This window comes from Protomyctophum parallelum (assembly GCF_964188405.1).
Source record: "Protomyctophum parallelum genome assembly, chromosome: 8".
NCBI lineage: Eukaryota > Metazoa > Chordata > Actinopteri > Myctophiformes > Myctophidae > Protomyctophum > Protomyctophum parallelum.
Genome location: NC_139703.1, coordinates 29,795,360 through 29,822,361, shown reverse-complemented (window position 1 = coordinate 29,822,361; position 27,002 = coordinate 29,795,360). Strand labels below are relative to the sequence as shown.

At 42.5% G+C, this 27,002-nt stretch overlaps 2 protein-coding genes across 3 annotated transcripts; one reads left to right on the top strand and one right to left on the bottom strand.

The window, feature by feature from the left end:
• Positions 1 to 8,000: 8,000 nt before the first annotated feature.
• Positions 8,001 to 17,814, top strand: aurka (aurora kinase A). Of its 2 annotated transcripts, XM_083771974.1 has the most exons (10): positions 8,001 to 8,337; positions 9,755 to 9,820; positions 11,605 to 11,890; positions 11,980 to 12,019; positions 12,129 to 12,323; positions 14,232 to 14,370; positions 14,612 to 14,760; positions 15,634 to 15,808; positions 16,864 to 17,059; positions 17,695 to 17,814. In XM_083771974.1, the coding sequence occupies exons 2-9, from the start codon at positions 9,758 to 9,760 to the stop codon at positions 17,032 to 17,034; spliced, it is 1,218 nt and encodes a 405-aa protein (XP_083628100.1). In that variant the 5' UTR covers positions 8,001 to 8,337; positions 9,755 to 9,757; the 3' UTR covers positions 17,035 to 17,059; positions 17,695 to 17,814. The 2 variants fall into 2 exon arrangements, with proteins under 2 accessions (XP_083628100.1, XP_083628099.1); XM_083771973.1 differs by lacking the exon at positions 17,695 to 17,814 and having other exon boundaries at positions 16,864 to 17,638.
• Positions 17,815 to 19,977: 2,163 nt separating this feature from the next.
• Positions 19,978 to 22,732, bottom strand: slc32a1 (solute carrier family 32 member 1; the record flags this gene model as incomplete). Its single annotated transcript, XM_083771979.1, has 2 exons — positions 22,097 to 22,732; positions 19,978 to 21,165 (listed from the first exon to the last, which is right to left on the bottom strand). The coding sequence occupies exons 1-2, from the start codon at positions 22,496 to 22,498 to the stop codon at positions 19,978 to 19,980; spliced, it is 1,590 nt and encodes a 529-aa protein (XP_083628105.1). The 5' UTR covers positions 22,499 to 22,732.
• Positions 22,733 to 27,002: the final 4,270 nt, after the last annotated feature.

Here is a 27,002-nt window from a genome sequence, read left to right as displayed (position 1 = left end):
TTTCAATAGGAGATGAGAAGAAGATTACCCATGCAGTAAAAGTAGATTGTTTTCAGGATACTACTTCAGTTCATCCACTATTTATTTATTGAGGACGACCTAGAGTGTTATGTAGACACAAACATTAAGTACTTTAACCCTGTTATCCCTACTGCTTGTCATTATAAGCATTAAGCAACATTAAACAAAGTCCAGTGGCCTTGTGGTTAGAGTGTCCACCCTGAGATTGGGAGGTTCGATCACCGACCGGGTCATAGCAAAGCTTATAAAAATGGAACCCAATACCTCCCCGCTTGGCACTCAACATCAAGACATCGCATCGTGATTTGTTGTGAACTTGTAGACCAAATGTTTTCAAGTATCTTATGTGCAAAATGGGGTGGTTAAATGAAGAAGTCCAGCTGCACAATACTAATCATGTTCTACTAAAATGCCTCTGTGTACATTACTCACCGACACCGTTTTGATTGATTGATTGAAATATTTATTAACAGTTTGCAGAATTTACAGTACATTTCAAGCACAAACTCAATACAAAGACTGTTAACTGTGAGTGGACGACCCAATTAAGCATTACACTTGTTTACAACAGGGTCCACATTGTTCAATTCATCAAAACATTTAGAGACATACAAATAGACATTTCTATGTAGCTAAAGAACAGAACAGGAATTCATCATATAGGAAGCAAAAAGGGAAAAGATACATATACAGTGAGGGGAAAGGGGGGGGGGGTGGGGGGATTCAGATCTTACAGAGGCCAGTTTCGAATTGCAGCCATCCGTAGGTGCCCTTTGAGAGCGGTTTTGAAGGAGTCAAGGGATTCACATGTCTTAATGACTGTTGGTAGGGCGTTCCACATTTTGGTGGCATAGGAGCGAAAATAATTTAGTCCCTTGTTTGTGCCGAATCTGGGTTGTACATGGTTTGTTGCACTCCCTCTGGTGTTGTGGGTGTGGACTTCGTTTACATTAAGGAAGTATTTAGACAGGTACATGGGTATCTTGGTGGTGTAACGAATCTTGTGGACCAGACCCATTGCAAGATGCTGTACTCTGTCGTTGACCCTAAGCCATCCCAGCCTGTCAAAGTGGGCAGGGGTGAGGTGGGTTCGGGGGGTGAGGCCAAGTAGGAGCCTGACCAGTTTGTTTTGGGAGGTCTGGAGCCTTGTTTTAAGGGCCTTTGAGGTGCTGTGGTACCAAGAGGTGGATGCATAGTCAAAGAAACCTTGTACGAGGGCTCCTGTTAAGGTCTTCAAGGTGTTTTTGCTGACCAGTGAGGAGATCCTGTAAAGGAATCTTGTTCTTTGATTGACTTTTTTGATTACGTTGGTGGCCATTTTATCACCGGAAATATTGGCCTCCAGGATGGAACCTAGGTAGGTAATTTGATCTTTTCGTGTGATAACTCTAACCAAGAAGCCATCTGCCTTGCTGAGATTACTATTTGATCCGAAGAGAATGGATTCCGTTTTTCCCAGGTGTAAGGATAGTTTGTTATCAGCGAGCCAGGTGCAGATTCTACCGAGTTCAGAGCTGAGGGTCTTTTCAACCTGCAGTTTGTTCCTGTCCGAGACCAGCAGTGCTGAGTCATCTGCGAACAGGAACAAGTTGCAGTCACAAGCTGAAGTCATGTCATTAACATATATTAGGAACAGTAAAGGCCCTAGTATGCTTCCTTGTGGGACGCCACAGCTCACTGGGAGGGGAGGGGACAGTGTTCCGTTCACCTCCACCATCTGTTCTCTCCCCTCCAGGTAGGATTGCATCCAGCTCACTGATGTGCTATCAAAACCAATAGCTTTAAGCTTGTTAACCAGTATGGAGTGGTTCACGGTGTCAAAAGCCTTTTGGAGGTCCAGCATGACCATGCCGCAGTATTTTCCAGCGTCCACCTCGTGTTTGATGTGGTCGCTCAAATAGAGGAGGCTTGTGTCAGTGGAGTGGGATGTTCTGAAACCAGATTGGAACTCGTACAGCAATTTATTAGTGGCAAGATACTTTTCAACCTGTTCATAGACTATTTTTTCCATCACTTTCGAGATGGAGCTTAGAATAGAAATAGGGCGGTAGTTGCCAGGTTCTAATTTACTCCCTTTTTTGTACAGGGGGGTTACTTTGGCCAGTTTAAAATCTTGGGGGACCTGTCCCTGTTTGATGGAGAGGTTTACTATGTGGGTGATGACGGGAGCTATGGAGTCTGGTGCTGTTTTGTTTTTTGAGGGGCACTAGCCCCTCCTATGTCCAGCTTTGAGGGTTTGTGTAAACATAAACATGGAATGCCATTGACAGTGAATGGCCAGCTGTGTTAACACAAACCTTGAAGACGAAGGTGAGGACGCAAATTGTGATTGGCCGGAATGAGATGATATATGATTATGTATGATGATAAGAGCGCCCATCATTTCACACAGGTGTGATTTTTTATGTCTAGTCTAGTAGCCATCTGCCACAGTGGGTTCCTGTCTCACAATCACAGACGTGACAAAAGCCACCATTGACCCCTGCCCAGCAACAAAAAGTTCTAGTTGTGTCAAATGAACCTCTATGCATGCAGCACCACACATTGGTGTTAAGGCTGCCACATGTACCTCCATTGAGTGTGAAACATGCAGTGCCCAAACCCAATGTCCATGGCCAGCTAAAGACCAAAGTGACCAAAGACAAATCTGATCCAACCACAACCAAACCTTCAACAGAACTGAAGAGTCAGGAGAGGCTACAAAGTAATTATTTACAATTACAATTACTCAGGGAAAAGGGTAAGTCCATCTAGCTTGTTGAGGGATTTTCTTTTACCCACTATTATTAATTATTTAGGGCAGTGGTCCTCAAAGATCAGATAGATGCCATTTGGTATGAATTTAGTTTACTCAAACCACAACGTAACGTAAGTTTACACATCAAAATAGTATATTCATTCAAAATAATTTGATATGAACTCACTCCCATCTAGCTGTGATCCATAGAGACAGGAGATGAGAACTTCCATCCAGCTGCAGAGTTTCCCCGAAAAAAGGTGGCTTTTCTCTGACCTCAGGTGAATCAACTTGGTGAATCATCTTGTCATCTAGACTAAAATTGAAAGCACAACTCAATACAAAGACTGTTACTGTGGACGACACAATGATAAAGCATTACACTTGTTTACAACAGGGTCCACCTTTTTCAATTAATCAGAAGTGCCGTAAAGAATAGCCCAATCAATGCATAGCCTATACATTACACATTAAATGCACAATTAATTACATTACATTAATTACAACCCCTTATTGTTTTACAGAAGTTCCAAAAAAGGTGCGTTACCGCCATCTACTGGAATTAAATGCTATTACTAGAATATGTAGTAGTGTCTAGCCATTGATTGATTGATTGATTGATTGATTGATTGATTGATTGATTGATTGATTGATTGATTGATTGATTGATTGATTAACAGTTTGCAGAAAAAAGCACGGGAAAGTACAGTTCCATTTCTGCTAGGAGGATTTAAAACCCAAGAAAGCGTATATGGCTTGTTTCCATTGTGGTCCTCCATTTTCAATTCATAGGAACATTTATGACATACAACAAATATACAGTACTATGCTAAAACAACATATAAACGGCTAAGTTTTACTCATAGACTGTAAAAAGGTTTTACTACACCATTGCTATCCTTCACTTGTTTCATTTGAATGTGAATAGCTTGAGTCCCAAACTAGCTGAGATCAGACATCTGTTCCAAAACGGTAAGGCAAACATACTGTGTTTCTCTGAAACTAAACTTGATGAGTCTACTAAAGACCCAGAGATTGAAATAGAAAATTACTCAGTCATTAGAAATGACAGAAACAGACATGGTGGTGGCGTGTGCATGTATATTCACCAAGATACTGAATACATTACTCGTACTGACTTGCAGCATGATGAAATTGAAACTGTGTGGGTTGAATTAATTTTCAAAAATGCTAAATCAGTATTAGTGGGCACCGTCTATAGACCCCCTGATCAGAATGAGTTCTATGATATACTTGAGGGGTGCTTAGCTGGGGAGGAATGTGTAGAGAAGATCCTGATTGGCGACTACAATACGGATATGCGTCGTAAGGAAGCTCCTGTGTTCAAGTCATTTAGTCGGTTTTGTGATCTGCATGGTGTCAGTCAGCTAATTACCCAACCCACAAGAGTGTGTGATTCTACTCAAACTGTCATTGATCTCATTCTGACCTCGGACAAATCCAGAATCTCAAAGAAAGGGGTTATTGTATGTGGGCTCAGTGATCATTTTATGATTTTCTGTACCCGCAAAATACAAAAACTAAAGTTTGACTGTCACAAAACAGTCATATCTAGGGACCTCAAAACCTACTCTAGTGAGGCCTTTAACCTGGAACTGGAGAATCTGGATTGGTCCGATGTGCTCAGGAGCTCACTAATCGAAGAAGCATGGCTTGGCTTTAAAACCAAATTTACATCAGTACTAAACATCATGGCTCCTTTGAGAACCGTCAGGGTCAAAACCCGCTCGGAGCCATGGATGAATTCGGACATACTGACTGCAATGAAAGCCAGAGACAACAAATGCTCTGAACTTCTTAAATGCAAGTCCAAACTAGCCAAGTGCAAGCGCTTCGACAGTGATCTCCAAACCAAACTGCACAACCTAAAAGCCCAGTGTAACAAGCTAAGAAACGGTGTAATTGCCATGACCAAATCAGCCAAATGTAACTTTATCAATGATAAAGCCGAGGAAATCAAAAACAATCCTCGGGAGCTATGGAAGTTACTAAACAACCAACTAGGCTGTGGTCGGAAACTAAAAACCAGGTTTACTAACATAAACATCAAATCGAATAACACCCTCATCACTGACAAACTCGATGTAGCCAACCACTTGAACATCTTCTTTACAAACATTGCAACAAAGCTGGTTAGCAAACTGCCCTCCCACTCTGGGCGTTTTGGTGTAGAGCACATCAAAGCCTTCTACAAAAACCTTGGTGTTTGTAAAGATGATTTTAAAATGGCAATGGTAACAACCGAGGAGGTACTTAAAAAACTGAGTGCCCTCCAACCCCACAAGGCCACTGGCCATGACAATATTCCCTCCAAATTTTTCAGAGACTCAGCCTTTTCCATAGCTCCAGTCATCACCCACATAGTTAACCTCTCCATCAAACAGGGACAGGTCCCCCAAGATTTTAAACTGGCCAAAGTAACCCCCTTGTACAAAAAAGGGAGTAAATTAGAACCCGGCAACTACCGCCCTATTTCTATTCTAAGCTCCATCTCGAAAGTGATGGAAAAAATAGTCTATGAACAGGTTGAAAAGTATCTTGCCACTAATAAATTGCTGTACGAGTTCCAATCTGGCTTCAGAACATCCCACTCCACTGACACATGCCTCCTCTATTTGAGCGATCACATCAAACACGAGGTGGATGCTGGAAAATACTGCGGCATGGTCATGCTGGACCTCCAAAAGGCTTTTGACACCGTGAACCACTCCATACTGGTTAACAAGCTTAAAGCTATTGGTTTTGATAGCACATCAGTGAGCTGGATGCAATCCTACCTGGAGGGGAGAGAACAGATGGTGGAGGTGAACGGAACACTGTCCCCTCCCCTCCCAGTGAGCTGTGGTGTCCCACAAGGAAGCATACTAGGGCCTTTACTGTTCCTAATTTATGTTAACGACATGACTTCAGCTTGTGACTGCAACTTGTTCCTGTTCGCAGATGACTCAGCACTGCTGGTCTCGGACAAGAACAAACTGCAGGTTGAAAAGACCCTCAGCTCTGAACTCGGTAGAATCTGCACCTGGCTCGCTGATAACAAACTATCCTTACACCTGGGAAAAACTGAATCCATCCTCTTCGGATCAAATAGTAAACTCAGCAAGGCAGATGGCTTCTTGGTTAGAGTGGGTGACAATATTATCACACGAAAAGATCAAATTACCTACCTAGGTTCCATCCTGGAGGCTAATCTTTCCGGTGATAAAATGGCCACCAACGTAATCAAAAAAGTCAATCAAAGAACAAGATTCCTTTACAGGATCTCCTCACTGGTCAGCAAAAACACCTTGAAGACCTTAACAGGAGCCCTCGTACAAGGTTTCTTTGACTATGCATCCACCTCTTGGTACCACAGCACCTCAAAGGCCCTTAAAACAAGGCTCCAGACCTCCCAAAACAAACTGGTCAGGCTCCTACTTGGCCTCACCCCCCGAACCCACCTCACCCCTGCCCACTTTGACAGGCTGGGATGGCTTAGGGTCGTCGACAGAGTACAGCATCTTGCAATGGGTCTGGTTCACAAGATTCGATACACCACCAAGATACCCATGTACCTGTCTAAATACTTCCTTAATGTAAACGAAGTCCACACCCACAACACCAGAGGGAGTGCAACAAACCATGTACAACCCAGATTCGGCACAAACAAGGGACTAAATTCTTTTCGCTCCTATGCCACCAAAATGTGGAACGCCCTACCAACAGTCATTAAGACATGTGAATCCCTTGACTCCTTCAAAACCGCTCTCAAAGGGCACCTACGGATGGCTGCAATTCAAAACTGGCCTCTGTAAAATCTGAATCCCCCCCACCCCCCCACCCCATTTCCCTCACTGTATATTGTATATTGTATATTTTCCCAGTGCTTGTATATTTTCCCTTTTTTGCTTCCCATATGATGAATTCCTGTTCTGTTCTTTAGCTACATAGAAATGTCTATTTGTATGTCTCTAAATGGTTGTATGTCTTTAAATGTTTTGATTAATTGAACAATGTGGACCCTGTTGTAAACAAGTGTAATGCTTAATTGGGTCGTCCACTCACAGTTGACAGTCTTTGTATTGAGTTTGTGCTTAAAATGTACTGTAAATTCTACAAACTGTTAATAAATATTTCAATCAATCAATCCTTGAATCAAAAACACCTTGAAGACCTTAACAGGAGCCCTCGTACAAGGTTTCTTTGACTATGCATCCACCTCTTGGTACCACAGCACCTCAAAGGCCCTTAAAACAAGGCTCCAGACCTCTCAAAACAAACTGGTCAGGCTCCTACTTGGCCTCACCCCCCGAACCCACCTCACCCCTGCCCACTTTGACAGGCTGGGATGGCTTAGGGTCGACGACAGAGTACAGCATCTTGCAATGGGTCTGGTCCACAAGATTCGATACACCACCAAGATACCCATGTACCTGTCTAAATACTTCCTTAATGTAAACGAAGTCCACACCCACAACACCAGAGGGAGTGCAACAAACCATGTACAACCCAGATTCGGCACAAACAAGGGACTAAATTCTTTTCGCTCCTATGCCACCAAAATGTGGAACGCCCTACCAACAGTCATTAAGACATGTGAATCCCTTGACTCCTTCAAAACCGCTCTCAAAGGGCACCTACGGATGGCTGCAATTCGAAACTGGCCTCTGTAAAATCTGAATCCCCCCCACCCCCCCACCCCATTTTCCCTCACTGTATATAGTATCTTTTCCCTTTTTTGCTTCCCATATGATGAATTCCTGTTCTGTTCTTTACCTACAGAGAAATGTCTATTTGTATGTCTCTAAATGTTTGTATGTCTTTAAATGTTTTGATGAATTGAACAATGTGGACCCTGTTGTAAACAAGTGTAATGCTTAATTGGGTCGTCCACTCACAGTTGACAGTCTTTGTATTGAGTTTGTGCTTAAAATGTACTGTAAATTCTACAAACTGTTAATAAAGATTTCAATCAATCAATCAAAAATCAATCCAAAAAGAACAGATATACAAGCTCAGCTAAAACGAGGCTTGGTTGCACACTGCTGCCACCTACTGTTCTGAAGTAATTACTCCGAGGTGGAAAGCCTGGTGACGCGTGTTTAGGAAGTCCGTATCAGCCAATGGCTGCGCAGCACAGAGCATCTCTGATCCCCCCAGCCAATTGGCGTGCCCGGTACGGTTTAAAGGTTGTGAAAGAGGGACGTTTGAATTGTTTGAAAAGGAAAAACAGTTTGTAGGAAGTCTGGGCAAGTGGGCAAGGGCATCTCATTCCGATTCCGAAGAGAACAAGACAACTGACAAGAAACTCCGCTGGTTTCGGCCAATTTGACCAAAACAATCGCGTTGTCGTTCAAAGTAGTTAAACAGAAGTACGGTATATATCTACGGAACACGAGTAAAGGTTAGCGTCGCAGCAGAGCCCCATGTATGTAGCTACTGCTAGCTACTGTTAGCTTCGGTTGGCTACCAGTTAGCAGTTGAAGGCCTAGGCTCTGCTTTAGTGCGTTTTGCCGTCGAGCATTTTGGTCTCCGCGGACAGAGGGTTCTCTTCGGGAACTGTGCAATACCATCTTGTGGTGAGTCATGTTAATAACATTGTAAGACGTATTTTTTAAAACTACCCTAAGCTAGTCCACTTGCCAGAATGTGAACCCGGCATGCTGAGTGCATCAAAGTTTTTATGTTGAGTATGGGTCCCCAGCATGTAGAAACTGGCGAATGCTAACTTGCATTATGTTGAGCAATTTTCATAATTGTCATAATGTGAATATTCCATTAACGACCTATAAGGGGAGGGGAAATCTAAATGTCGTCATGCCGGGGACCCATACTCTACAATCAACATTTCGAACATAAAACCTTGGTGTGAACTGGGTTCACAATGGGGCTCTATGGGCTGGCAACTTGGCAAGTAGACTATAGTTGGCTGTATCAGTTGAGACACAAACCGTTACCCTAACAACAGATATGCGTAGCCCCACAATGTCTGTGAAATTGCAATAAAATAGCTACAGTCTACCCAATATGTTTAGTAAATTAAATAGTAATAACTGTAAGCCTCGCCGATATATTTATTTATCACCTTTTTTTTTTTAATGGAGAAAAAAAACATGTCGACCATAAAGATACGTGCCCTCTAGCCCCACAAGTCAGAACCCAATGGTACTGAAGTTTCTGACATTTTTGAGAGGGTCAGCCCGGTTCAGTTCGGATTGGACTGACCCAGGGGGTTCCGAGAGGGGCTATGTGCCCTCAGGCTCAGAAGGAACATTGGCCTTCACACCACAAATTATCCTTTTCTATCTTACCTGTGACGCCTTGAATATGTTTTCCTCCGAACATAGCAAATGGAGAAGAACAGCCCTTTTCCCTTTTGGTGCATTCAATCAATTTAATCTTTATTTCAGAGTTGGGTCCATGATTTCACACAACACATTAATATAACAGAAGTGCCAAAAAAATACTTCAACAATGTTCAGTTTCAAAAGTACAGACAAGTGCTCCAATGGTTCCACAGTCTAGAGGAGAACCTGACAGAAATAGTGTTAGTTATGACTACAATGATTTACTGACTCAGATGCTCATAAGATTGCATCGCAGAGCAGGTGGGTACCCCAACACTAACAAACGGCTTCAGGGAGCTAGCAGCCAGAGTCAGACTCATACAGTCAATATAAGCCAAGCCACTGAGTAATCTGATCATGCTGCCTTTTGTAGCGACACCACAGTTGGGCAGTATACAGATGTGTACACTACAGAAAGGTCTAAAGAGTGAAATCTTCACTTCCATTTCTTTACGGGGAGTGAAAAAATGGGACAATTCTCTAATGGTTGTCCATGGTTAATGGCAAATCTACAGTATCTATAGTATTCTTCTTTCTACAATGAAGGAATGTGACAAAAAAATAACAATTCTCCATGTATTCATGGGTGAGTTACAGGGTAATTGATAGAAACTGGTAACTAACATTGTTATTGCTCTTCCTTTTTTAGAAAATGGACGCTGCCAGACTCCGGGTGTCTAAGGGCATGGACCACCCCCAAAAGCCCGAAGTGAAGGTAACTAGGAGTCATCTTTGCTGTGGAGTAAAAGTAGTCTTTTCTGGATATTGGTGGATACAGGATACTACTTCAGTTCACCCAATATTTATTTAATCATCCTTGTGTTATGTAGACACCATCCATCTGCAAAATATATATATACCAGTAATTTTATACCACTTTCACTTGTAGAGACCGAATCTCGGTCCTTCACTCTAGTGCAGGGGTCTGCAAACCTTTTTCACATGTGCCATGTTTTCATTTTCGTGATAGTCGGTGTGCCATATATAATTATGACAACACATCAAAATTAAATATTTGATTGTCCATATAGGATACACATAACAAGCGTAAAAATATTTTCAGGTTGTAATGATCATTAAACTCAGAGCAATAACCCACCTAATCCCTCTACTCCCCAGTCATGAGTTAGGAGTTTGAATGAATGTACAATTATGTGCAGGATGTAATTTGTGAATGGACTTAATTTAACTGACTACACTTTTTTTTCGAGTAATTTACTTTAAAAGAAAAACCTCTCACACTTAAGCCAGTGATCACCCTCTTCTGTGCCAATGTTGGCACCCATGCCTAAGGTTGCCTACCCCTGCTCTAGCGCTCCACTTCTGGTCGCACGTGTCTGTTTATATTTCTAACTCGTCTACACGTAGTAGCAGTGTTTGGAATCTCTTGAGAGATTGTCTACTCTACATTAACAACCTTAACCCTGTTATCCCTACTGCTTGTAATTTAAACAAAGCAACCTTAAACAAAGCTCAGTGGCCTTGTGGTTCAAGTGTCCGCCTGAGATTGGGAGGTTTGGTTTGATGATTTTTGATCCCCGGCCAGCTCATACCAAAGACTATTAAAAATGGGACCATGCTTGGCACTCAGCAGTCACCGTCAAGGGTTGGACTGGGGCTAAGGCCCTATGACATATTGGGCGCCCGCTGGCCAAGTGGTCCAGGTGCATGCCTCGTGTTCGAGTCCCGTTCATGACGACCTTGGCTGCATGTCTCTCCCTCTGGACAGGAGTCCATCTTCACTTGATACTATGAATAAAGGCAGAAAAAAAGTCCCTATGACATACTAGTGCCATGTCCTCGTGGTGGTGTACTTGTACATCAAGCTGCCTCCCGCTATAGAGCGTTGCAGTCCCGCCCCCTTTCATGACATCGCCAGGCCCAGGAAATGAATCCCAATGCATTTTCCCCATAGACATTTCAAAACTTATTTATTTAAAGACCTTTTAAGCGTCGTACGAAGCCAACTCTTGTCGTGACAAATCACGACAGCACACACAATATTTTTGACCAAACAAATAATTACAAAGAAGAAAAACGACACAAAATGTTTTTTTTTTTCAAATTATTTGTTTGGCCCGAAAAATTGTGTTTATGATTTGTCAAGAGTCACGACAAGAGTTGGCTTTGTCCGCGGCGTCTTTAAATAAATACTTTCTGATAAGTCTGAGGAAAATGAACGGGATTTCTTTTCCGGGTGTCTCGACGGGGCGGGACTGCGACGCTCTATAGAAACATCAGATAGACTGCACTATGGGCCTCATGGCTCGGCAAAGGCTTTACTTATTCAAAAGTAATTGGCTGCTCTACAGTACAGTACAGGCTCACAAAACATTGCATCAGTGTGTTGTGAAGAACTTGTAGACCAGCCGTTTTAACGTAGCTTTATGTGCAATGGGGTGGTTACTGGTTAAATGAAGTCCAGCCGAATAATGTCTAAAATCCCTGCTGTACATGCTGCATTACTCACTGTCTGGTGCCGTTTTCTGTTTTAAACAGTCTAGTAGCCACCTGCCACAGCGGGTTCCTGTCTCTCAATCGCAGACCTGTCAAAAGCCACCAGTGACCCCTGCCCAGCAACACAGAGTCCTAGGTGTGTCAAATGGACCTCTACGCATGCAGCAACCACGCACCGGTGTTAAGGCTCCCACATGTACCTCTGTTGAGATTGTGAAACATGCCTTGCCCAAACCCAATGTCCATGGCCAGCTAAAGGCCAAAGACAAATTGGAGCCGACTACAACCAAACCTTCGACAGAACTGAAGAGTCAGGAGAAGCCACAAGGTAATAATTTACAAACTTGTTGTATAATGTTTATAATGTTTCATCTGTTTGGCTACTGAATCATGATACATTATCATCTTCCATGTCAGGTAAACCGGAAAAGAATGAAACCACTTCCTCGGGGAAAGGGTAAGTCCACCTAGCTTGTTGAGGATTTTAGTTTTCTTTATTTTGGCCCATAATAATATTCAGTAAAAATGTTTAGGGTGGTTATCTAAAATTATTTGTGCTTGTACAGGAAGGCGCGGTGGAGCCTTGATAACTTTGAAATCGCCCGTGCCCTGGGGAAGGGCAAATTTGGCAATGTTTACCTGGCCAGAGAGCGTTCATCCAAGTGGATCCTGGCTCTTAAAGTTCTCTTCAAGAAGCAGTTGGAGAAGGCAGGAGTGGAGCACCAGCTCAGGAGAGAGGTGGAGATCCAGTCTCATCTGAGGTGAGGGATAACAATGCACACGTTCCTTTAAGACAAAATGCTTCTCGTTCAAGTCTTGGGTTGGGATCCTTTAGGATTTTAACAATTCTGGTTTGTTAATGATGGGGTTGCTCGTTTCTCTGATATTGTATCGGACCTGATACCCTATGCATGTACTTGGAAAATGTCCTTCCTGATACTCTGACCCAAAACATTCAATTGACAGTAAAGTTAAACACTACACTGTGCAGGATTATTTATGTGTGGGGAGGAAGGGGTGAATGTGTAGGCATGTCAAAGATGCAAAACGATATTATACTTTATATCTGATTGACTTTTATACCACTTAAATGGTACAAAAGTTCGGTTTCTCCAGATCAGTTAAATTGCTGATCACCGATCCAGTAATTTGGAGTGAAAATCGGCAGATCGATCTGAGCAGTACCTCTAATGGTCCAGTACACGACTGTAACTCTAAGGAGTGTAAATTCTGCCTTAAATTCGAGTGTGTTTTGTCGTATGGTCACGTCGGCATGGCTTTTAACAAGTGATCGTAAACAGTTGATCCTTGCTACAGCTGTAATCAATCTGGCACAGCCTATAAAATCAAGCCTCGCCCCCTTTTTTGCGACATGAACAACTGCAATACGACCAAACGTATGGAAACCATAGTTATATGATGGAAAGCCACTAAAAACTTTCCCCCGCTCGCCTCGCTGCTCGCCTCGCTGCCCGCCTCACCCCCCACACACACGTGCACATATGCAACTTGCAAGCCAAACTGTCACTGTGTTAGTTGTATATTAAGTTATTAAAGTCTTTATTCATTTTATATACAACAAGATATATTTGTATACGAAAACCTGAATGAATAAAAAAATGAATCTCATGTCATTGGAATGAGTTTGGACGCGCACAGCCCGTGACAACTACACACGCATGCTGCTGTTTGTTTTGCATTCCTAGCTGCATCTCCTCCTGTGGTCTGACACTGAGCATGTTTATGTTAAAGAAATCATATAGTGTAGGACAGGTGATCCCCAACTGCTGTGAGTGATGCCACGTTAATGAGAGATAGCCTGGCAAGGCAGTCATGTTTATGGCTGGGTGGGATCCCTGGGATGCACGTCCATGAAAAGATTTAAATGGCGCCCACCGCCTTACCAACTCGTGAAAATGATAATCTTGCGCTCAGCCTACTGTCTGACTGATCCACAGCTGCATTCTTTTCTCATTGACTTAAAGGCAAGCACTTATTTAAATGAGTGAATGATTAAGCCCCTAACGCCTATGCCATTGCAAATAGGCAAGCTATGCTTGTCATTGTCACTTTTTGGTAATAAAATGGGGGGTGTACGTCTATTTATGCAAAAATAAAAATGTTATATTCACAGGGATATTTAAGTCTTTCGCGATGCGCTCCCATGGTCAAAATCATCTCGCACATAATGCGCTCGCATATATTTTAACAGAGCCAATAAAGCACTGTTCGATTAAGCATCTAAACTATTCCCGACCTAACGTGAGTTTTGGCATAGGGTATATCCAAGTTCAAAGTCACGCTGGAATGATAAATGGCAAATGCCTAAAATTACGGTGACCTTGTCGTACGCCCAAAAATGTTGATAAATGAGGGTTCATTTGGTCCCATTTGTAAACTCGAGTTATGATGGTCCTTGAAATGCAAAGGTTTGAGAACCACCTGTATTGTAATTGTATAACAGACAATACTGACTCGTGACGATGTTAATACAGTTCCGGATCATCCACCTAAAGTCATGACTGTGTCGCCCTCACCATGAATAATGCTGTCTGTATTATTCTATCATATCTAATCTGTGGTCTACTCGGTCTACAGCACCTGCCTGTACACCTTAAATATTCTCTGCAATGTGTCTCAGTCTCAATATTCATATCTGTATACCACAGGCACCCAAATATCCTGCGACTGTACGGCTACTTCCATGATACTGCTCGTGTGTACCTTATCTTGGAATATGCACCCAAGGGGGAGCTCTACGGCGAGCTGCAGCGCTGTGGCAATTTTAACGAGCAGAGGAGTGCGACCGTAAGTCTGCTTAATGAATCAGGGCATTTGTAATGTTTTTCATGTGGATGGGGGCTTTACTTAAAGCTATGCAACCACTTTAGTTATAATTCAGGCATTTAGCAGACGCTCAATTTATAACTTATTTTTATAACTTAACTTTATAACATATAGCCCTTTGACACACTAATATGTATATGTGTAGTCTTGTTTTCTCTGATCACATCCCTGAATTGGACTTTTGTTTTCTCACATCTTCCAGTACATCATGGAGCTGGCAGATGCCCTCTACTACTGCCATGCCAAGAAGGTGATTCACAGGGATATCAAACCAGAGAATCTGTTGCTGGGGGCCAATGGGGAGCTGAAGATTGCTGATTTTGGCTGGTCTGTCCACACACCCTCCTCCAGGTACACATTCCACATGCATCGCATATACCTAAACTTGTTTTTAAGGGAGAACTTAACCATTTTCAAACTTTGGTCTTCACTAATGTGGCATTATAAGATTGCACCAGTTCTGTCAACTCACTACGTGCACTGTGGATGGTTCAGAAACCAATGACTTAATCGACAAGAGTCCAAGGCCAAGCTAATGGAACATTCGTTTTCTTTGAAGTTGGCATGTTTAAGACATTTTAAGCCATTCTTGCATCAATTTGAAGTCTTGTTTTACCAAAGGTTTCCTAACTGTCCACAGCCCTCTGAGACACCGACTGGGTAGATTGGGACCTCAGGTTTTAGGGTGTCTTAAATAAAACTTTTTTGTTTTAGAAGGCCTTTTCAAAATGGGCCTCTGGTCTAAATGGGTTCATAATAAGCTTTAGGGAGGATCAGAAAATGGGTGAATGCTTCTTTTAATCCTGAAGAAGTTTGCACTTTACTGTGGCTGAACGACCTAGTAGCAGATTCACCACACATCTTGTCAATTGACAACTTAGTTTGGACACATACTGTATCGTGCAAATGTGTATTTATAGTACTGAACTTGCCTGAATAATCGAGTTGGTTCTGCTAGATCTCATCAAGGACCATATTGGTGGTGTTGCATGTTTAGCCCTTAGATTTAAAGCTTTCAAGAAATAACAGTTTCCTTTAGTTTGTATTCAAACTTTCAAGCAATAACCTGTTTGTGTACCTATGTAAAGTTGGCCATGACATGTGACAACAATAGTCCTACAAACTTTATTCCAGCTAAATCAGCGATGTTTGATCATGACCTCAGACACTTTGTGACAGTGACATTTGTCTCATACCACTTATCCTTTCACTTTGGTTGTTCAGGAGGTCAACACTGTGTGGAACTCTGGACTACCTACCTCCAGAGATGATTGAGGGAAAAACCCATGATGAAAAGGTGGACCTGTGGAGTTTAGGCGTGCTCTGCTTCGAGTTCCTGGTGGGCAGACCCCCCTTCGAGTCAAAGGGTCATGATGAGACCTACCGCATGATTTCGCGGGTAAGATACAGTTCACTGAGTAACATTTCATTAAACCACAAATGCATTTCAAAAGCCTCAAATGTTATTTTTATCCGTCCCACGTTTGGACAAAACATTACTTGTATATACAGTAGGCCCAGACTGTTGGCCTAGCGGTCTGCATACTGATGCTCTGAAATGCAGAGTGACTCGTCAGTCTTCACTTGAACTCTCAATAAAAGGAGAGAAGGTCAAAAACAAACTATTCTCACAAACAAACCTCTGCTTCTCCGCTGCTGTAATGTAAAAGGTTGAAGCCTGGTTTCATTTTCCATGTAATTTTATATCAGTCGGCACCAGTGATTCACAATGCGACAAGACCATTGCAGCAGTCTAATATTTATATTACCCTGAGATATTTCATATTTTCATACAAGATTAGTATACAATATAACAGGTTTGTGTCAATCGAATTATTATATAAGTGGGAGAACTTCAGAAACTCCTCTGCCATAGATCTAGCAACTGCTTACTCAAACTATTGAGTGCACTCGCTATAGACTATGAAATGATTGTGGAACATGGTCAAATGTCTATTTTTTATTTTTAGGTGAGTAATCTGATTACTTGACACAAAAAAACCGGTTAAAGCTGCTATAAGCAATAATATGTCAAAATTTTAATTACCTTTTTATTTATTTGGTATTCAGACAGACAGCCAGCAATGGATAGAACGCTCCCAATGTAAAATGTAGTCATTGTTGTTCCTAGAAGCTGTTGTTCCTAGAAGCTTTGTCATTGGTCGGAAAAACCCCGGTCGCAATGATTAACCAATCGGGAAGCAGACAGGCAAATCGACCAATGGCAAAGCTTCTAGGAAAATCTTTGAATGCAGATTGCGGCCCCTAGATGTGTCATAGAGACTAATTTTTGGGGGGTGGAGCGTTTTACCCATTGCTGGCTGTCTGAATACCAAAAAATAAAAGTGATTAAAATTGACATATTATTGCTTATAGTAGCTTTAAGCTCAGTTTACCTGATTACTCAATCAGGCCCTTGGCTCATACCTGTGCAACATTTTTCTATTCATGCAGGTGCAGTATACTTACCCGGCTCAGATTCCTGTCACTGCTGGTGCCAAAGACTTGATTAGCAGGTTGCTGAAGCATAACCCCATGCACAGGCTGCCCATCCAGGGGGTTCTAACTCACCCGTGGGTGGCTGAGAACTCTACAAAGAAGCCCACTGTCCCCATCGATTCCTAGTACAGAGTGATGGCTGCATAGCCTGGTAAACTAAACCGTGATGTCTTACCAGGCTGTGATGGCTGCATAGCCTGGTAAACTAAACCGTGATGTCTTATCAGGCTATTGGCTGTGCAGCGTCGTTGTATTATGTCAAAGGGACCCAGGTTGCTGAGCATTTCTGTTCCGACACTGTGGATTTACTTGATATCTTGATATGGATGTTGTCCTTTGTCTGCCTTTTCTAAAACGGGATGGTCATCCCAAATGGCATTCTGTGAATATTATTATTTTAAATTAATGTTTAATAACTTGATGTACATTTTCATTTGGGCCTATTGGAACCACCTGGTGGGACAACGAAGACATCGGGGAGACTGCTGCTTGCATCCAATGTAACAGCACGTTTAACCTTGCTCATTATATGATGCAAAAGAACCATGCATTTTGAGTTCCATCTGCAACTCTTCATGTCTTCGTTTGTCCACCAGGGGGCTCTATAGGCATAATGTAGCGACAGGCAGAGGCCTGCTACTCGGACGTATTTGTAATTGTAATGTGACTTGTATTTTTTTTTATGTGGTTATGCTATGACTAAATAAAGAGTGTGTACATATTTCGTACATTATATTTTGTTTACTTTAGACTTTTATTGATTCATAAAAAGATCGAGCTCCCTAGTTGGAGCTTTAAGGAAGCTGAAGTGCACAGTGGACAGATGGCGAAGTAGGACATTTTGTCAAGATGCCGTCACATGAAATTAACAGGTAGGCCTGGGCCAGAAGCTCAGCCTCTTTCCCCCCTCCTACATACAAGAAGGGCCCAACGATTGAACGTTATGCAACATAGCCTCGCATGGCCAGATTTTTTTTATACGGGCATATTTGTCTGGATTCGCCTACACCAGAGTTATATAAGCCTATACAACATGGATTTATATGAACTGGAGACATAAATGGCAATTTGCAAGGGGGGGGGGGGGATTAAGTTTACGTACATATTGTTATATTCATTTGCCGATTTCGGTTTTATATAGCTACTAATTAGATTAATGTCAGAATTTGGGCTTTAATGAAAATGGATCCTTGTCCCGCTCTCACTGCGGCTTCGCCGGCTTACAAATGAAATGGGCTATATAATGAACGAATGTAGCCGATACAGGCTATAGAAAGGAAAAGGGACTATTTTCTCAAACTTGATTTATTATATATAGAGAAAGAAGATACACGTTTCTCACCGTTTTCGTTACATAAAACCACACATTTTTACAATATAATTTCACTTATTTCTTTATTCTTTAATATTCTTTTTTCCATATATGATAACGATTTTGAGATATACATTCCATCTTTTTGAAACCACAATAACACTACACATACGGTTTTATAACATTTCCACAGAACCCATTGGATTGCACAGAATGGAAAAAATGTTTTCTCTTTTTTTATGAGCTCAATACATTTTTGATTCAGACAACCGAATTTCGAGCCAGGAATGATTCGAATTAATCTCGCAATATACATGTCAAATGCACAGATAACAGTGTGGAAACCTTCAATTTGAGGTTCATTTGTGTGTGAATAGCCTATATCACCACATATTTGGCCTGTGATTAGGCCTCTTTCAGGTGAAATGCATGTATTAGCCTTTTATCGCCAATTGAAAGCTATACATAAATCCAGTTGTAGGCCTAAATCTCAGGTTTTCACAACAAATTCGTTAATGCCAATATTGAGTAATTTCCAGTTTCATAAGGTTTTGTCTGAATATCATACATTCAATGCATAGTTTGTATAACTTCTGTATAGACCATCTATACCTTACTGTATGCATTTCCACTATTTTAAATGTTCGTAGAAGGTCCAATTTCCTCACTTAAGAAATATTTTATCATTTCTATTTTTTTTACTGTCTGTTATTGCCATATAGTGTTGCCATCGTCTTTGTCCATATAGCTTATCTGTGCCATGCAGGCACCATTCACTATTGTTCCCAACCTTTCCTCCCTCCTTTTCTGGATCAGGGCCCGCACTTGAAAATCTCCAAAAAGCATCCGTGTCAAGTGGTCAGATATTGTTGGGGGGTGCTTTTTAAGATCATGTTTATTTTGGTGATCAGTCAATCGATCGCCATGCATGTTCTGGCTTGGATCAATGGAACTAACATAGGTAGTCCTACTAAGTTCCTATTTATTGGTATCACAATGAATATATATTTTGTACATTAATAACGTTATCAATAAGACATACTGTTTTGCCAATTATTTGGGGGGCTGTTACTTCATCACGGCCCACCAGTGGGCCCCGGCCCACAGGTTGGGAATCGCTGCACTATACCCATAAAATACTGCACATCACCTTGAAGAAGAAAGTGGCATTTTCTTTTTAAAATAAACATCTTATTAGATCACATTATATTGTCGAATTTCTGTCCATAGTCACAACAAACTTGAACGTTTAATGAGGTGAATTCTCATGTGGGGGGAAACCCATGAGAGATGAAAAGACAAATTGCCGATTTTGCAATTTCGTAAAAGGTCAATAGCCTAATTGTAAACCTTCACACTGGAAAATAATGTAAATGTACTTGTAATGTTCGCATATTTATACAACATATAATTGTCCATATAGTATGTTGTGAGTGCTTGAGTCTCCCTCACTGTCTACTCTCACGCGTGTGTGTGTGTGTGTGTGTGTGTGTGTGTGTGTGTGTGTGTGTGTGTGTGTGTGTGTGTGTGTGTGTGTGTGTGTGTGTGTGTGTGTGTGTGTGTGTGTGTGTGTGAGAGAGAGAGAGAACCGACGCAAGACTGCATGAACGCAGATATGTGCATGTGTTGTGCGCGCGCATTTTACGCATGAATTAAGCAAGGGGGCTGCTGCGTCTATAGCTGCGCTTGTTGGAAAGTCGCGTTTCACTAAATGTGGATTTGCAGTTATAACGTCTAGCTGCCGCAGTGGTTCGCATCTACTCTTCTATGTTATACTTGTAAGCTTCTATGAGCCCCTCCGTCGAATGAATGAAACCAGATATGGCGCATATACCCCCTATTACAAAGATAGCGACATCAAAGAAAACCTGATGCCATAGCAGCTTTCTCCATAAAAGCCTGAGGTGGAAGAGACTGGGGAGCAGAAAGCACAGCCCTGCGCCTGTCAGGCTGCCAGTGAGACCCATGAGAAGGGCGAAGTGTGGCACGAAAACGGCCATGAGCAACGTAAACACCACGAGCAAACACCGGAGTGTGAGCCCCCACGATTTCAGGCGTCCATCGCCCCCGTAGCAGTCGGGAAACTGTATTCGTCCGTGTCCTTGGAAAAACGTTTTCTCTAGAACCTCGACGGCGGCGAAAAACGGCAATGGGTACGAAAGCAAGGCTTTGGCGACTAAGAAAATGTTGACAATAGCTCGGATGGTCGACGGCAGGTTGTCTGTGATGACCTCCTTGGTGGCGTCAGCCCAGGTCAAATAGGCCACAAGGGCGAATAGGCCTTTGAGGATGCACGCGGCGATATGTGTCCAGTTCATCATGCAGTGGAACTCACTGGGCTTCGACATGTTCCCCTCCAGAGACGGGAGGAAGATCTGGGAGGTGTAGCTGAACACGATAATGCCAATGGATATTGGGAACTTCTTGACATCGATGTAGAACTTGACCTTGTCCCAGGCCCAATCTCTTGCTCTGGAGAGACAGTAGGCTATAACCAGTACGTTTATGATGAAGTGGGCAACTGTGCACAGCAAGCTGAACTTTGACACTGCTTTCAGGTTCTTGAGGAAGGCGCAGGGGAGAAGACCGATTGTGGCGATGATGGCCCAAGACTTCTGGGAAATCGGCATGGTGGGGAAGCTGTTGTACATAAGATTACCACTGACAACGACATACAGGACACAGGTCATCAATAGCTCTATGATTTGTGCTACATTCACGATATGACCACCTAACGCCGGGAATCTGGGCTGGCAGCAAGCGTTGGCAATGTCCACATAAGAGTCTCTCACACGCACAAGCCGCCCATCTTCGTCCTCTTCATACAGGCAAGCGATGAGGATTTTCCCCGTGTAACAACACACCACGGCGGCGAAAATAATAAGAAATAGTCCGAGATATCCCCCGTGGAGGATGGCGTATGGTAAGCCAAGGACAAACATCCCCTGCAAATACACAAACACACACATGCCATTGGTTATGATGAGTAATGTAGCCTATAATGCACATTTTGTTCATGTTTAACTTTACAAGGAATAATTCAGGTGTTAATTTCTCAGGTCTATGCTGTGCAAAGCCATGCATGGTTTGATGTTGTGGGCATTCCAGTTCGCTTTGAGCACATCCAATCCTCTGACGCAATGACGCCTCGCGTGTCATCATCACACGATGAAGGAGACACAGTGTGACGTAACGATGACTGCTGTGACCACAGCCCTTTTTTATCTCACCTACACAGAAATGGCCGAGTAGGCCTAATTTAATCAATTCTATTCACATTTTCAGGTCGTCTTTTCAGGCACACTGGCACCATGAAGACGTGCGCTCTCGTGCGTAAATTGGATGGGTAGCATGAAAATAGGCTAATACTTAACACATTAGCCTTATGTGTATATGTTAAACACCGTACACCTCTCGTGCAAATGAAATGGACATGATTTTTTTGAAATATATAGGTATTATTATGAGGAACTAATTCCTGTACGATAGAATGCGTCATGTCGAGTCGTCTAGCCATGGTTCACATGATTATGTTTATGTTTCAGGGCAAGTCGACGTCTAACATTTCCATTTGAATGCTGTTGCTTCATGATTTTAGCTTAAATAAAACAAATGGGCCAGTGTATGTAGTTATTAGTCATAAACCCAAAGCCAACAAAATAACTGTCCCCCTCCGATATTCATTTGATCATTTTGAGACTGCATGCGCAACTGACATTGACTGTTCAGGTTATGTGCAGTTTTTGGCGACTGAACGTGAATATATTCATCACTGGTATCGGGAACATGACTACTTGGGTTATAGTTCATTTATTATTTTGTTTCCGTTTATAATTTGTACCATTACTTTTATTTCCCACACCATGGGGTCTTTACCTGGATTGCATTCGTGACGTTCCAGCCCGCCTCCCAAGCTGTGATTTTTGGTGACGGTTCTTTTAATTCGCCGATCGGACCTCCGTCTTTTGATTCAGAGCGCGGTGCACCGGTGCCGTCTCTCTGGTAGTGACTGTCGCCGTCCAACGTCCCGTCTCCGCCGAGCTCCGCGCTCCCTTCTCCTCCCTGCTCGTCTGAAGCCATGATGTCCATCTGCATGCCCTGTCTGTGGTCATAATCCAGATCATCACAGGCTGCGAAGCCCACAGCCTCCTCGTCCGTGGCGGCCTGGAAGCCCATCATGGCGAACGCGCCACTTACTTTCGCCTGGGATTTGTTCGACACGGTGGTGGATAAATTTGACAGTTTATTAGAAATCTTGCTTTTGATTAACGTCGCCATTTTGGCTCCTCTAAATTGTTAACCTCTTTTCCGCTAAATCTTTTTTTTTGTCAATGTAATTGTGCTATTTTGGATTCCAACTCTTGGTTCTTTGACAAAGCCACGGAAAAAAACGCGCAGGTTCTCGGCAAGTTGGTATAGGTGCTTTCTTTTAGTTGCTATCTCCACTTCTTGTTGAAGGTCTGCCTGCTGCTCCTGATTCCCTCCAGGTTCATGTCACCTTCAGACGTCGCTGCTCCGTCCCTGCATCTTGTCACTGCACGCGCTCTGATGATGGTCGACGAATCCGTCTGGTGTGCAGCCTGATCTCAACGACGCGGATACGCAAAAAGCTTTACGCAAATGGCGAGCCCTGCAGGAAAAGGGGTTTCAAAAGAATATCGTGTTTCTTCGGGTTACAATTGGCGTCGGTTTCCACAGTTGGTTCTCTGATGATGCCAATGCGGTACGGTGGAGCCCGGGTGGCAGGGAGGAGACACGTGTCCTCATCAGTCTTCCAATGCAAGGACTCACGTCTCCAGCAGCCAGTGCGCACAGCCACCCCGCCACAAGTAAACGGCAGAGATTTGCTGCATTTCTAGGGGAGGTGCTAGTTGGTACCCCATCCCCTCCCCATCCCATAATCTATAATATACCTCCTTCTAACATCCAATGGCATTCTGGGGGCCTCTAGTCTTGCATACTTTTGCGTGTATATAAGGGGGCGGAAAGTGGAAGAAACCCCGACAACTCTTTGAACCATTGGTTATATAACTTGCCACAACTGAATTTAAACCTTTTTTTTGTTGTTGTTGTTGGTGATGTTGTTCCACGAGTTTCATTTTGAGCAACAAGAGGACGCGGACTGTCAGTAGGACCCGAGTTGTGTCCATTGGAATTATAAGGATCGAATTTCGTGTTGTTTTATTCTCTTTTTGTTGTTGCTGCGCGTTTTGTCTTTATAACCGAGCTGGTGATTGAACTTGAGAGCGCATATAGAGCCTATATCAATCAATAGGCTACCACTACAATACCTCCTCCTTCTTTTTCCCCCTTTTAATGTATTTTTCGTTTTAAATTTTTTGTATTCAGGCGAAACATAGGCCTACAAATACATGCTATAATTATAGGGTCATGACTTAATTTATTAAACCAATTATTCTATACTTGTAATAAGATAATAATATTTTTTTATAACATCAAGAGCCTATAATGTTTAATTTTTTTCTTTCAGGTTTTGTTTCAGCTGAATTGGCCTATTTAAAAAAAATAGCTTTATAAATAACCATGCATGCTAGCCTTACCATAATCTAGGCTCTAAATAAAGACCGATTTGACTGAACTCAGATCATTGTTTTAATACATTTGGCCTCATAAGTCGCTTTCATTTTAGCTCTTTTTAATTGTGCTCAACATGCATTATAGGCTTTGCATAATGCCATAATCATGCATGAGTATATCAACATATTCTGTCTTATATTTTTGAGGGAGGCATTGCTGATAGCCTGTGTGACATTTATAGTCTGTCGCTCGCAGGGTGGTGTCGCTTCCTTGCCGTCGAGAACTGATCTTATGGGCAAGCGACGTCTACAGTGCAGTAGGCCTACTAGTAGCCTACAAATTATAGGCATTTATAGCCAAGCTCACATTTATTGCCTCACTGGTCACCCAATGTATTGTGAGCTTGTTGTACATAGAATATTTTCGGGCTGCATGTATTCATGTTTCAATTTAGCCTGTAGGGCAGGCTTACCTGTACATGCTTGCATGTTTATTTTATTTTTAAAGGCCTGCGTTTGTTTGTTTTGAGGAAATGGCTAGTTAGAAAGGCTTTCGTTTGTGAACCTCGGCAGGCTTTGAACATGTCTCCATTATCTCTGTAACCTGATATAAACAGCTCAAAGTGCATCATAGACTAATACCATACACAAAGTGTTCTTCGTTGATTTACCCTTAAATCATGTTAGCATCATGTTATATTTTTTATTTTATTTTATTTAGTTCATGCCCTGTAGGGCAGTATGGGCTCTATCTTGCGCCACCCTTATCCCTTATCCCTAAACTTATTTGCCATGTTTTACTATTTTGAAAAACATTTTAAAACAGTTCAACTAACTCACCGATCTACATCGAGTGAGTGAGCTTGGTTTTTTTAAATAGTAAAACATTTCAAATAAGTTTAGGGATAAGGCGTATAAATTGAAATTATGAATGAAAACTGGATCCAGAATGTAGGCCTGCCACATGCATTCAGCAGGCGGCGTGGGCCTATGATAGCATCATATCAGAGAGAGTAGACCAGCCTATACATTACGATTTATTTTGTCGTTTTATTTATTTTTTATTATTTTTTGGAAAGCATTGACGAACACCATTGTACAATTTTCGATTTTGACTGAAAATGGCTGCCATTCTATTCTCCCCCGCGTGGGAATGGGAAGGGTTAATGAGTGTGTGCGTGTTATCAGCGCGCTGCAGCCCTCTTCTGATCTGTGCTTAGAACTGTCTGATTGAGTGTGACGCACGATGAAAAGAACAGCCGTGACACCGCGGCGTGCATGAGGGCTGGGCAGGAGGGCGATTTCCGACTCACTCATCTCGCTGTATACTGATAAGAAAACAATGCAAGCACACACACATATGATTATGATAATACTAATAATAATATAAATAACAATAAAAATCTCTCTCTCTCTCTCTCTCTCTCTCTCTCTCTCTCTCTCTCTCTCTCTCTTGAGACCGTAAAGGAAACAAGCCCCTAGGGATTTTTGTGTTATCTTTTTTGCAATCATTGTAATATCGTAGTACAACTGTAGCCTATACTATTTGCAAACTGTTAATAAAGTATTAAATCAATCGCGGCCGCGTGCGCGCGCGCGCGCGCACACACACACACACACACACACACACACACACACACACACACACACACACACACACACACAATGATACACACACTATATGTCTGTATCTCTTCAAAGGGTAAAAGTGATTTTCCTCTCATTGCAGTTTATCGCCGGTCGTGCAGAGCCAACGAAGGGTCAGGTCCCTAGAGGAGTCTCTCTATCTGAATGGACAGACAGAGCAACGGTAGCCAATCAAGCTCTTATCTACTGTATGCCCAGTTTGCTCCGCTTTGTGAGGTCAGACAAAGGCAGCTGAGATCTCGACTCTACCACGAGCCAACGGTGCTGCATGTTTATGATAGAAGAAGAAGAAGAAGAAGAAAATCTGTAATTTCCCTGCATTTATATCCATTCAGCACCCCGCCGGGCCCACCCACTAAAACAACTGACGATGTTCTCCACTCTGTCAAAGGGCCAATTTATATGGCGTTTCATGCCCGAAAAGAACAGGTCGCCATTGTGATCTGTTCTTTTAAGCAGGCAGCAACACCAATAGCGACATGCACCGTCGTATACTATTCAGTACGGACTATACGGAGTCTATAAATGGAGCTCCATGCTCCCTCCTTTTCACATTACACACTTGAGTGAGCTGGCGCACATGCACGGTTCCTCAGTTTCATGTCAGCCAGCCCCTTTATTCGAATCACAGAAAATGATTAATTATTATCAGGATACGATATACGCAATATGGAGAAGAATGTTCTTCGAAGTAATAATATAGGCTTTTATAGGGCTACAAACAAATATGAGGCTTGTATAATGGGAAGATGATATGGCGGGAGAGGGGTAGATGTGGGGGAGCTATCCATGGTTCTGAAACCGAACTACACTGAAAGGCATCTTATTCGGTGTATTGTTGAGGCTATTATTATTCCGGAAAAAACAAAGGGCCATACGCTTTAGCCCATAAACTGCAAATGGAGCCGGCATTGCGGGCCCGGCCTATACCTGTGATTGTGATGGTAATGTTAATGGACTTGGAGGGCGTCTGATTAGCCTGATGCACATGTCTGTGGACTCATTTCTCTCCAATGCATTCCCCTGGGGGCCCGACTGTCTTTTTCGGGTTCCCTTATTAATTGAGTATTGCTGAGTGTTATTTTCCGCCTCGCTAGGCAGGCAGAAAGACACAGCGGCCAGTCAGTCATGGGTTAAATGACAAATAATGCGAGGAATAAGGTTGAAGCTCGATCGGCTTTATAATAATATGGGACCTCAGCAGTCAGTCACAGCTGTGGCATTTTGGACCTTTGCAGCTTTCCGAGAAATTCGTTAGAAAAACTAAATGATAGTGTAGGCCTATAGGGATTGAGTTGGGGAATTGTAACTCAGTATTGACAACAATGCCTATAATACTGCCAGTTAGACAGAGAACAAGAACATAAACAGCCACATTTAAAAAAGAAAAACGTGTATAGGTTACAAACATCATGCTGCTAAATATAGCCAAGTGATTGGCTAATCATATAGCACATCTTAAACTTTAAGATGTGCTATATCTGTGCTATAACAACCTGATTCTAAATGTTCTATATCGTCATAGGACTGAGGTGCAGGTAACCCCAAATCGCGGGGCTGGGCAGGTTCTTTGTTTGCAGGCCTATATAGCGGACAAT